This window comes from Limulus polyphemus, unplaced genomic scaffold (genome assembly GCF_000517525.1).
Source record: "Limulus polyphemus unplaced genomic scaffold, Limulus_polyphemus-2.1.2 Scaffold2293, whole genome shotgun sequence".
Classification (NCBI taxonomy): domain Eukaryota; kingdom Metazoa; phylum Arthropoda; class Merostomata; order Xiphosura; family Limulidae; genus Limulus; species Limulus polyphemus.
The window spans coordinates 6,860-19,466 of NW_013667903.1; the positions used below are offsets into that span (position 1 = coordinate 6,860).

At 34.3% G+C, this 12,607-nt stretch overlaps 1 protein-coding gene across 1 annotated transcript in view; it reads left to right on the forward strand.

Moving 5' to 3' along the window:
- The first annotated feature begins 5,533 nt into the window (after nucleotides 1–5,533).
- Nucleotides 5,534–12,607, forward strand: part of LOC106466536 (leucine-rich repeat-containing G-protein coupled receptor 5-like) — a 111,068-nt gene continuing 103,994 nt past the window's right edge. Inside the window, exon 1 of the mRNA XM_022394570.1 lies at nucleotides 5,534–5,817. Within this exon, the coding sequence (XP_022250278.1) occupies nucleotides 5,588–5,817 (230 nt within the window). The 5' untranslated portion in view covers nucleotides 5,534–5,587. The remainder of the gene's footprint in view (nucleotides 5,818–12,607) is intronic.

Consider the following 12,607-nt stretch of genomic DNA (forward strand, 5'->3'; position numbering starts at 1 on the left):
TCTTTCTCGGCTTTGATACGAGCTTTTTCGAGCTTCGAGTTGTTTTGAATTTTAGCTGTATCTCTAATTTATCTTTATCACTCAACTCCTATTGGCTGGTAGGGACACTAGAGTATTCCTCTAATGCTTCCTCAGGCAACAAATCATAATCGACAAGTATTTCGATAATACGCTTTTTTAGTTCATTTTTTCTCATTGATCTCATAGAACTTCTAGTTGGTTATATTTATAGTCGGGTGGAGGCGTTCTAGAAATTTCTGTTTTACGTAACAATACTGATTTAACACAAGTGTTCACGTACACACTCATATATTGTTTATTCCCACTTTCGAGAATCTTCTACAACTTTGGAGAATAGGCGGGAGTTTCGCAATACATATTTAACAGTATAAGCTATGTATGTTTCTAAATATAAATTTAATTTAAACAAACGTTGATATTGAAATAAATATATAATAACAGATTCGTTACAGGTCTAACACGAGTAGCCCAAGAGTTTGTATGGATGATGTAGACTAGCTGATTTACCTCTAAGTGGACTACTAGCGACGATAATCCTCGTGTACCTTAACGCGGAATTCAACAAAACAAACAAACAAAATAATGTTCAGCAGCATACTGCAGCTCGAACATTTACCCTTTCAATTCATAGTCCAGCACTCTAACCACTGGACCAGGTTAGTTGATAATTTACAAACAAGCAAATCACCTTAAACACGGTAACTTAATAATAATTTAATACAAATAACTAAATAATACATTTCAATAATAGAGGTCGCTATATTATCGTGTTTTTTATGTCAAGGTACACTATACGCTATCTGCATTCTGTTCACTACGGGGAATCAAATCCCGGATCTTAGCGTTATAAGTCCATAAACCTATCGCTGACCCATCGGGAGACAGAGTTACTTTTTCACGTCCAATGATTATTTTCAATTTCCGTTTTTTGTTTTTTTTATAAAAGAGACTTGTCAACGTTAATAATCGTTAACAATAAATGGTTTTCTCAGCAAGTGAATCCCATGTGATTTTGAAGGTACATTTTGTAAATATTTTTCTACATCCCACACTTTCCCAGTTCTTTTATATATCTTTTAAATCATAACATTTAGCTTTAGTACAGATATCTATGCCCCAAAGTGGCACAGCGATATGTCTGCGGACTTACAACGCTAGAATCCATGATTCGATACCCGTGGTGGGCAGAGCACAGATACCTTATTGTGTAGCTTTGTGCTTGATTACAAACAAACAAACAAGCAGATATTCGAAACCAAAAATTTATAATAATTATTTGAATTAATAAAGTTGGTTATTGTTACAAAAACTCAATTCAACCTTAGCCAGGAATTTCATAACGTGAACTAACTACATGACATAATAAGCTAAGTATCTGTACAAAGTAACTATTCCGTTTTAAAAAACAGGAAATAAAAATAAATGAGTAACCATCCAATGTGTATCTTATTCGAAACTTGTCCCCTGGTGGGTAAACGGTAAGTTTAGGGACTTCTAACATTAAAATCTGGGGTTAGATACCCCGTAGTGGACAAAGTGCAGATAGCCCCTTTTTTAGCTTTGCGATAAACAGCAACAGCATATTCAAAACGTTTGCGTCTTATTTTTGTGCGCTGATTCTTCTAAAATGGTTTAATTCGATCTATTTTATGAATTACTGTTCCACAACTTGTTAGATCATTACTAATTTTTACTTTATGGTTGCCTGATGATTTTATTCATCAAAATAGGACCCCTGGTAAGGAAAATGATAAACTCTGCCATAACTGGTAAGAAGCGTAATGGATGTTGTTTTCTAGTTGCTAAAGTATTATATTCACCATAGGAGAATTCTCACAGAGACAAGAATTAAACATAGTTTAAAGTAAGTCTCTCTAAACGAGCAGCAACATTTGCTGACGAATACAACATGTTTCTCGTCACGCAATCCCAACATGACCAAATATGACACCAGAAAAATAATGAAAAACGCATAAAAATCGAAAACGTCTATATCACTGCTTGAGAACTGCGGGAAGATGTCTTTTTACGAAATTCTATATAAACTGGTCGAAACGAGGCTAAGTAATTGACCAAAACCCATAATATTATGGGTTTATTTAGCCTTTTGACCCCTCTAAAATAATCAAAAACGGGCATATCCCATACTTTTTCATGTATATGTATGGGACACGTAAAAAAGTGTCTTTGTATCAAATAACATGTAAATTGTTCGTAATACGGTGAGTAATTGTCAAAAACCCTAATTATGTTTTTTCTTTGTCAATGTGTGGGAACTGTAGAAAAATATCTCTGTACCAAATCCGATGGAAATTGGTAAATATATGACCGAGTAATTAACCATAAAACACAAATGATGCTTTTTGTGAACTCTGACCCCTCTAAAAAGATTCAAAATTGGCAAATCCAACTTTTTTGCATATCAGGGTGTTGGGAGCATGAAAATTTATACTTGTGCCAACTTTCATCGTGATTTTTGTAGATATGACCACACAGGAGCCCAAAATATACATTTTGAAGTTGTTCGACTTTTGACTCCATAAAATCCTTAAAACGTCTAAGTCAAAAAAATAAAAAAAAGATGTTTGGGCGTATTTACCAAGGTATTACCCTTCCGTATTTCATGTCAATCCACTAAAAAATGATAGATGTTTGTTTGTTGTTAAGCGCAAAGCTACACAATGGGCTATTTGTGCTCTGGCCAACACAAGTATCGAAACCCGATTTTTAGCGTTGTAACTTCACAGACATACCGCTGTGCCACTGGAGAGTAAATATGAAGGAATTGCGTTTGACTGAAAAGTGTTTGGAAGAAGAAGAAAAAACAATAGAAAAACAGTATGTCTCTCTACGCAGACATAAGTAAATTCAGTTCAGTATTAATATTCATACAAGTGACTTAGGCGAAATGATACTTTACTTGCTATTCGTGAAATTACTTTACGCACTCTTAGAGAGCCACTAAAAGGAACGGATTAATCTCAGCCGAATTTATTAATTTATTTTACACATATTACTCTTCCACGATGTGTATCAATACATATTGATAAGATTTAATAAGTCAATGAATTTTATTGGTCGTTTTGAAGTGTCTCTGATGCTTGCCAAATCATGTTTTTTGTGGATAAATCTAAGATGCACCTTTTCATTACGAACATCGTGAAACTGGTTTCTGTTTCATTTGTTGAGTACTTCTGACAGTCGTATGCTTTTTTGGTTCTAAGTAATGATTATGATGTTATTTTACCCATTTTAGAAAATCCTTTTTGTATATAGACGTTGGTTACACATTACGTACGTTAATTTTGACATTTAAGGGAAAGAAAGAATAAAACATCTTCGTCTTATCATTGATGATATTGTAAAACAACTCTTCAAACAACAAGGTCATAAGACAAAACCTCACACATAAGATAGAAACAAATTAAACTAGGGCACAAAGTGGAAGTGTTAAATGTGTTTTAGTAAAAGAGATATCTACTGAAAGTGTTAAATGTCTTTTAATAAAAGAGATATCTACAGACGAATACACAAAGCGATAGAGATGAAACGGCTACAAGGTGTTAACCTCTATTCACAAGCTTCTCATGAGAAAAAAAGAGCAAGAAACAACTTAATTTTTGAATACTCAGGCTTCAGTGTCCCATATCTAGTACTACCTTTTCTCCTTCTGCAGCGTTGTGGGAATACAGCTTCTCCTAATAAGTTATAATTATAAAATAAAAGGACACTAAAACTGAACTACTATACATAGTGAAAGTATTGTCAATATGGTACGGATGAAACATATTACAGTAATTTGTTTCTGAATAATTGGATAAATGGTTTGATTCTTCATTTAATGTAAGTGCTCTCGCATAAAGTATATTCTTCAGATATTAATGATTAAACCATTTTCTCTGAAAAATCCACCATGAACGAAAGGACTCATATCAAATACAGAATTGAAGCATTCATCTAGTTATTCTGACTAAGTTATGCATATACATACCAACCAATCCGGATAATACAGTATAACATTTCCAAGTACTGACTACTGTAAATATCAATCAATACATTAGAGAACCCGTTACATGGACATGATCCTTAAACTCCCAGTTATCTTATAATGTCATATATCTGTAAAGCCAAACTATAGATAATACAGTATAATATTTCTAAGTACCGACTATTGTAAATATCTATCAATACATTAGAGAACCCTTTACGTGAGCATGATCCTTAAACTCCAAGTTATCTTATAATGTCATATACCTGTAAAGCCAAACTATAGATCTGAAATATCGTTAGTTAAGTGAGGTACCACAATAACAAAAAGGGTTTTCATAAGACGATGATAAAAATCTGTAATTTATCATAACTGGTAAATTTTGTTGTTATGAAACTCTGATCATCAAAATCAGCATATCAGGCACTTTGGGGTAGTGTTTTATATTAACAACGTAATGAAGTATATGTGGTACTTCAGTAACCAGGGCGTTACAGAGAAGTAATGCATATAATTTAACTAGGATATGAGGAAAAGCAGAAAGAGTACCCCTTGATACATACTTCTAGTAAAACATCATAGTTCTCTGTACAGCTATATTGAAATATTGCTCTGTGTGTCAGTGTGTGTGAAAACTGCGGTGATAGACGACACATTGAATGCAATTATAAAATAAAGTAGGGTGCTTGTAGTGGAAAGAAAGAAACCAAACATGATAGTTAAAAAAACATTCCGTAAAATAATGCTGCTGTGAATGAGGAAATTATTACTATTATTTTTGGCAACTATATAGTCATCATAATTAGATAGTGTAATGAGTAACCACCCATATTACCTGATGTTACCAGCATTCCTAGTGTGCTTTCTCTGTAGCAGTAGGTTATAGGTAGATGTCAATTCAGTTAATTCTATTTGACTGTATTATTTCATGACTGACTAGATGAAGCTTACTTCTGAACTTGTTGAACGTTAATTTCTAGGTTATTAGTAGCAGTAAAAAGGGCCCTCTATATCTCTATTATGTACTAGTAAATGCTTGTGTATTTTAATTGTGGCTGCCACTCGTATTCTCTGTCCAATAGGAATATGTGGTTCAAAAATGTTGAAATTAGTTTTTGAACAAGTTCCGTCGCTCCAAGCAGCGTTTTGTGTAACCGGGTTACCACTTGACGTCATCTAAGTAAAACTAGAGTTTGGGTAGCGCTCCGTGTTAGCCCACGCGTTTTGTTGCCAGAGGCGGGCGGCACTGTTCCTGTTTCTTTCAGAAGCTGTGCAGTGTTGAACAAAAAAGTGCAATATACTAGCGTGTGCCGCGAAACCACATTCAAGCGGCACGTGCCTTGTGAAGTAAACAACTCTCAAGCGAGCACTTCTTGTGATTAAGAAGTGTTGGTCTACCAGATGGCAGTGCGAACATGATGCAGCGGTGTTCTTATCTAACAGGCCCTTAGTTGCTGCACGTGCCACAGTCGCAACATACTCGCCTAAACGTGAAAAGACGACGAAAGCATGCGAGCTGAAGTCCCGCACACTCGTGCGCCCAGTCCGCCGACTACAATCGTATCGTCCTGAGCGATCATGTCTACCCAAACCATAACCACGAGCACCAAGACTGTACAATCTTACAATATATTACTTCTCATTATACTTTCTACCAGTTCGTATAGTTCGTCTGAGGTACGGGACCATAGTATTCCTTGTCCAAAAGGATGCATCTGTGCCAAACCTCCGCAAGTTCCTAAGGTGGACTGTTCGAAACTCAACCTCACCTCTGTGCCAGTGGATATCAACATCAATGTGTTGTCCTTGTAAGTTATATTTATTATTACGAATGATAACATTCTAAAGTTACTAAGATATTCGTATTTTTAGTAAACGTAAAATATAACATTAAGTTTATACTTAGATTTGTCTTAGTCTGAATAATTGAAATTGAGGTCAGGCCCAATCTAGATATTTCGTTGAAACCACATACATACCACCACCTGATGTATGATAGAATTTAGCTCTGTTGTCATATATATATATATATATATATTGATGTTACCTATTCCATCAAAGTAAAAACGCCTACTTACTTTTAAGAACCTTGTTTTAAATTTCACTATTTTGAAGTGATGATTTTGTTTTCTGCTGTGCCCACGCAAAATCGCTGATTTATGTTTATTCTGTCTCCCATTTTTGTATAACTCATTACGCTAGTCCTTTGGCTTAAACGATAGAGACCAGTAAGCTGTAGGTCCTCACAATCATGTGTTGACAGCTGTTGATATACTGCTGAGTGTTTACATTCATCAGATGATGGTGTATTGGCATTTAACTCAGATCTTCCATATTATAGTTTCAATATTCAAACCAGTCAAAACTGTGTGGATGACATTTAGTTAAACATATCTTGGGAGTTTACTTTCTCCATCATATATTTATAGACGTCTCACGAATCTTTATCTCAAAAATTCTTCTAACACCTACATCTTGGAACTGATGTAAACCATGGAATTTTCTTCCAAAATGTGTAAGCTATTATCTCAAAAAAAAAAGGAACCGAAAAGCTCACCTTTTGTAAATGTTTAAACTAAACATTTGAGAATAATCGCTTTATTAACAAAATCAAACCGTCGGAAACTTGTAGTTTACAGAAAATATTACTGGATGAGTATACTTTTCAGTCTTTTTCTCCCTTTTATATGGTTCATTCTCTCTTTTTGGTGCCTGCTACTTTGTGTTTCAAACTCACTAATAACCACGTATCACAGTTACGCCCGAAGACTCAGATCTCTGAACACGTTATGTAGCGTTGATTCAGTTGTGTTTAGACTATGGCACAGATCACTGGACTCATGTCAATCAATAAACTTAATAATGTCATTGAAATGCACACACTACGCGCCATTAAGCTGATAGGTAGATTTCTGAATTCGAAAATACATTGCCCATTAATTCATGATCCAACTACTCAAGAATTTATTGTTTAATTAATGTACAAGAAAGTTTGGACCAAAAACATATACGTGGCAGGAAAATATAATAAACGTAGATTAGTTTAATTTATCTTATGCTAGTTTGTTTCTTCAACGGATACCGTGTCCTTTTAAAGTGTTTAACAATTTTTAAAAAATGTTAGATTTATTAAGTTGATTTTAAATATTCAATGATTAACAAGCTAATAAACTCACTTTTGAGAAAAGCAGATAACATAGTTTAAACATCCAAATTTTCATTATATGGCAACATATGTTCCTATAGGTTTACGATTTCATATCGATGACATCTTTTCACTCTACTCGTAGTCAGAGCAGTAATGAAAAATGACATTAAAAATTATAACAAAATATAAAACTTAGATTATGCTAAACAATTTAAAATGCTTTGAAAGTTTGTAAATGTTAACTAGTTCCTGAACTTTTGCAATTGATTCTTAAAATTTAAGGAAAAAAGCTGTTATAAAATATCAAGTTTTTAAATTAATATATCAAAATATTGGAAAAAATAATGTATTTTTTAAATTTCATATCAAACATGAAAATTAAAATACAGTTACTATCTAAGATTTGTCATTAAACTTGGTAACATATATATATATATTGGAAGTTCCGAAAATGTTCCTTAAATGTTCAAGGGGGTTTTAAGTCGTAACAAGGGCGATATGAAGAACAAAAATATGAAAATATCACTCGAAAGGAATGGATTAAGCCTCTTATTTATGGTTTGGGATCATTAAGTTTATACTGTATCATGGTGAAACTGGGCTGATGGAAATAAACTGAATCCATTTATTAAATATAGTGTCGTTGAAATAATTTCAACACGAGTTTATAATTTTGCAAGTTTCTTTTGTTATTTAGTCATTTTTGTAAGTGAACAAATTGCGAAGATGTTTTGAAAACATATCTTTAAATCTTTAAGACCTCTTTAAACCAGCAGCAATTTTCTATTTTCGAATTTTATATTTCAACCACATCTGTCACCAGCTATTTATCTTACAATATTCACCTGCATTGCAAGTTACCACGAAGTTTGATGATCCTGACTATAAGATTTGTGCCTACTCTTTAAGCCTTATTTGAAAAACCTATGGTAAGTACACCGTATCTTGACAGTTGGATATTTATTATAAGTTCGTAGGTTCTCAGTTTCTTTAATTGTAATGGGAAAGTTAAAGATCTGTTATCAATGGAAACGATATCCTTTTTCTGGAACTGCAGGTTGTCTGTCTAGTCAGCAGCCTTCTCCCGTGAGGATAGAGAGTATTTTCTTATATCTCTGTTCCTTCATTAGGGATACTGATATTACTTGTTTACTCATCTGTGGCGTGTTTTGCAGTTTGTGTTGATTCTTGTCTCATTTCTAAAATGCAACCAGGCCAGTATGTGCTTTTTAACAGTTTCTTTTTCAAAATTCAAATAGTTTGTTTATTTGTTTCAGATATTCGCGCAATGCTACACATGGGATATCTGCGTTAGCAGTCCTAATTCTGAACTGATAGACTATAGTGAAGGCAACTAGCCAAAAGCACTCACCGCCATCTCTGGTGCTACTACTGTAATCAAATATTGGGATTTGACAGTCACTTTTTATAATGTACCCATAGCTTCAAAGTGCGGAGCGTGTTTTTAAGGAAATTTGACATAAACCTTGAAATATTGGGATTGCGGTCGAACATTTTGACTACTAGACCACACCCGGCCTATATTCAAACAAATCTTCAGTTATTTCAGTCTTCCTGACTTATTGTAAATCAATTATTCGTAGCTCAGTCTTAAACTATGTATGATAATGCTAGCGTGTTTCATTTTTAATGTGTCATGTTAAGTATAAAATAGGACTATTTTCTGTTATAAATTTGGTTTAATCCCTGCATTTAGCCATTTTCACCTTTCATTCTGTTCTTCTCAACTGCATATTTCAAATTATCGAGTATACGCAGATTTATAGTAGCAAATGAAGACAGAGAAATGTTGGTATCAGGACCAAATAATTTAGTCTGTTTATGAAAGGAGAGAGGTCAGCTTCAGTATATGAGATTTCACCGGTTATGGTTCATCATATTGAGATTACTTGAAGGTATTTTTAGAACACCTAGCCAAGGCAGCCTCCAGCATTTGTCATCTTGTTGGATGAATGATTCTGTAACATAAACTAAAAGTAAGAGCTAGAAGGTAAGATGACAATAATGAGGTTGTTTCATTACCAGATGAAACAACCAAAGCAATTAAAGAAAACTCGGGGAAGATGTAGATGAGCTGGTATTGACCTTCATGTCGAACAGCACTTGGAAGTGTCAAGGCTCGTTTTAACAACCCGATGATGTGGCATAACAAGCATGGGTGACAATGTGCTACACTTTGGGTCCTGATTACGAATCTTGTATTAACTAAGAACGAAAGGACCACGAATTGCGGTGTTACATACGTTACACTGTTAATGTTACACCCTTAGTGATCAAATACCTTGATGAGATTCAGCTTAACCGTGAAGATCTAAAGTCTACCTAAAGATCCCATTAAGCACCAAAAGAGAAATACAAGAATATTATGACCTTTAAGGAGGAAACGTCGGTTGTACAAAGACAAAAAAAGACACGCAGCGTCACCGTCGGGGTTCTTCCAGCCACACAGCTTAAGATTCGTTTTCAACTTGAAGAGTATGAAACAGACTGAAGGTTGCTTGGTAATAAACGCTGTATTATAGTTCCACCACGGCGAGTCATGCTATTCGATAAGAAATTCCTAAAGCCTGCCTTTAACACTTGGACCATGAATATTGTAAGACAATGATGAATGATACAACCGTATATAATGTAAAGTTGCACTTGCAGGAAACACTCTAGAAGTCATTGATTATTTTGACAGAAAAAAAATTCAAAAGCTATACCGAGTTTTTACACCGAATCACGAAAGCAATAGACGGTAGTATATTAGTTAAATTGGTTTGATTAGGTGACAGCAAACAAAACGTGGATTGGTTAGGTGACAGCAAACAAAATAGGAATTGGTTAGGTGACAGCAAACAAAACGGAGATTGGTTAGGTGACAGCAAACAAAACGTGGATTAGTTAGGTGACAGCAAACAAAACGGGAATTGGTTAGGTGACAGCAAACAAAACGTGGATTGGTTAGGTGACAGCAAACAAAATAGGAATTGGTTAGGTGACAGCAAACAAAACGGGGATTGGTTAGGTGACAGCAAACAAAACGGGAATTGGTTAGGTGACAGCAAACAAAACGTGGATTGGTTAGGTGACAGCAAACAAAATAGGAATTGGTTAGGTGACAGCAAACAAAACGGGGATTGGTCTTGTTACACCGAATCACGAAAACGTTAGACTGTGGTATATTAGTAAAATTGGTTTGATTAGGTAGGTGGCAGCAAACAAAACGAAGATTGCTCTGTATATCACCACTGCAGTGGAGCATGTGTAGATGTTACAGTACAGTTCATAGTTCCAGGACAAAGACTGTTAAGAACAGATGGTAATGAGATACATCAATAATAACAGTAGAGTACATAGAGATGAAATAAAACTTCAAGAAACAGTCAAAGGTTTTCCGATATCAAGGCCTCGCGAGCAGTCTTAGGGGAGAATAGTGATGATTCTGAGACGTTAAATGGATCCAGAGAAATGACGAAGAGAACTAAGCATTAGGCTAGTTGTTTATATTGGAACTATCGTATAAGATGAAGGATCCTTGGGTAGGTTGACTTGAGGATAAACAGATTTTACTTTTATAGGAAATAAGAATTGCTCTACGAAAAAGTAAATCACGAGTTATTCCGTCCTCAACACTACATAACTTCTGAAAGAAACAGGAACTGTACCTCCCGCCTCTGGTAACAAAACGTGTGGGTTAACACGAAGCGCTACCCAAGTTCTAGCTTTAATTAGATGACGTCAAGTGGTAACCTGGTTACACAAAACGTTGCTTGGAGCGAGGAAACTTGTTGAAAAACTAATTCCAACATTTGTGAACCACATATTCCTATTGGACAGAGAATACGAGTGGTAGCCACAATAAAAATACACAAGCATTCAGTAGTATATAATAGGGATATAGAAGGCCCCTTTACTGTTACTAATAGCCTAGAAATTAGCGTTCAACAAGTTCAGAAGTAAGCTTCATCTAGTCAATCATGAAATAGTACTGTCAAATAGAATTACACTGAATTGACATTTACCTATAACCTACTGCTACAGAATAGGAGTGGGTAGAAAACACGCTAGGAATGTTGGTAACATCACGTAATATGGGTGGTTACGCATTACACTATCTGATTAGGACGACTATATAATTAAAAATATGAATTAAAAACAAATAATAAGAATAACACTGTCGTAATTTGCAACAAAATTATTTTGTGGAATACTTTTTTTTTCAACTGTCACATGTTTTTGTTCTTTTTACCTCTACAACCATAACTACTTTCCATGTATCATCTGTGACTGCAATTATCAGAAACGCACGCACACGCACACACACACACACACACACACACAGAACAATATTTCGTAGCTTTATGGAAAACTACCAGGTTTTGTTAGAAGTAAGTTTTAAGGGGTGTTCTTTCTCTCACTTTTTGTTGATTTATACGAGAAACTCATTACTTCTCTGTATTACATTTTCAGTTTTAGTGTCACTTTTATTTTATAATTATAATTTATTAGGTGAAATTATATTCTCACAACGCTACAGAAGATGAATGGTAGTATTAGATATGAGACACTGAAGCCTGAGTATTCATATCTTAAATTGTTTTTCTTCTTACTTCCTCATGTGAAGCTTGTGAATAGAGGTTAACATCTTGTAGATCCATACCGCTTTGTGGGTTATTATTCATTATATATTTCTCATACTAATTCACAGTTAACACTTTCAATAGTGTTACGTATTAGAATTTCATATGCTCTTAAATTGAGTTAACTGATAATTTTACTTTAGTAGTTAAATTCTACTTTGGATTTAGTATTTAGATATATGCCCATATATAGTTAGTTTATGATATTTGTCAACAAGATTGATACACAGTTTTCTTCTTTAACACAAATACGTTTTAATATACACACAACAGTACAATTTACAAAAACAATTATTACAAATCGTTATTACAAACAATGATTTATAAACAAAAGTTTCACAAACTCACAAACAATATAAAGTCTTCTTTCTACCTGGAACTTCCTTGATATCTTGTCGAGTTAATTACGAGTTGATATAGGTATGATTCGCTTAAGGGAAGCTAGCTAGCTTTGTCCTCCGTTATTTACCAGACACACACGCCGATATTTTTCCTACGGGTGACGTTAGGTAATGTTTTCGTAAAAATACTAATGTCCGATGAGTATCCACTATTATTAAACGATTTGTAATGTTAGAACTATGTAAAGGTTCCTGGTCAAATATCTGAAGTTTTCCGCTTAGTAAGCGTTATAACAATTACAGTTATAGCTTCCGAAGTTTTATAGCATACCGACTATAGCGAACTAATAATAGATACAATGCGTCGCGTTGGTTATATTTATAGGCATGTTAAGAAATTTCTGATTACGTAACAATACAAATTTAAGTGCTTACGTACACACATATATTGTTTGATTCTTAC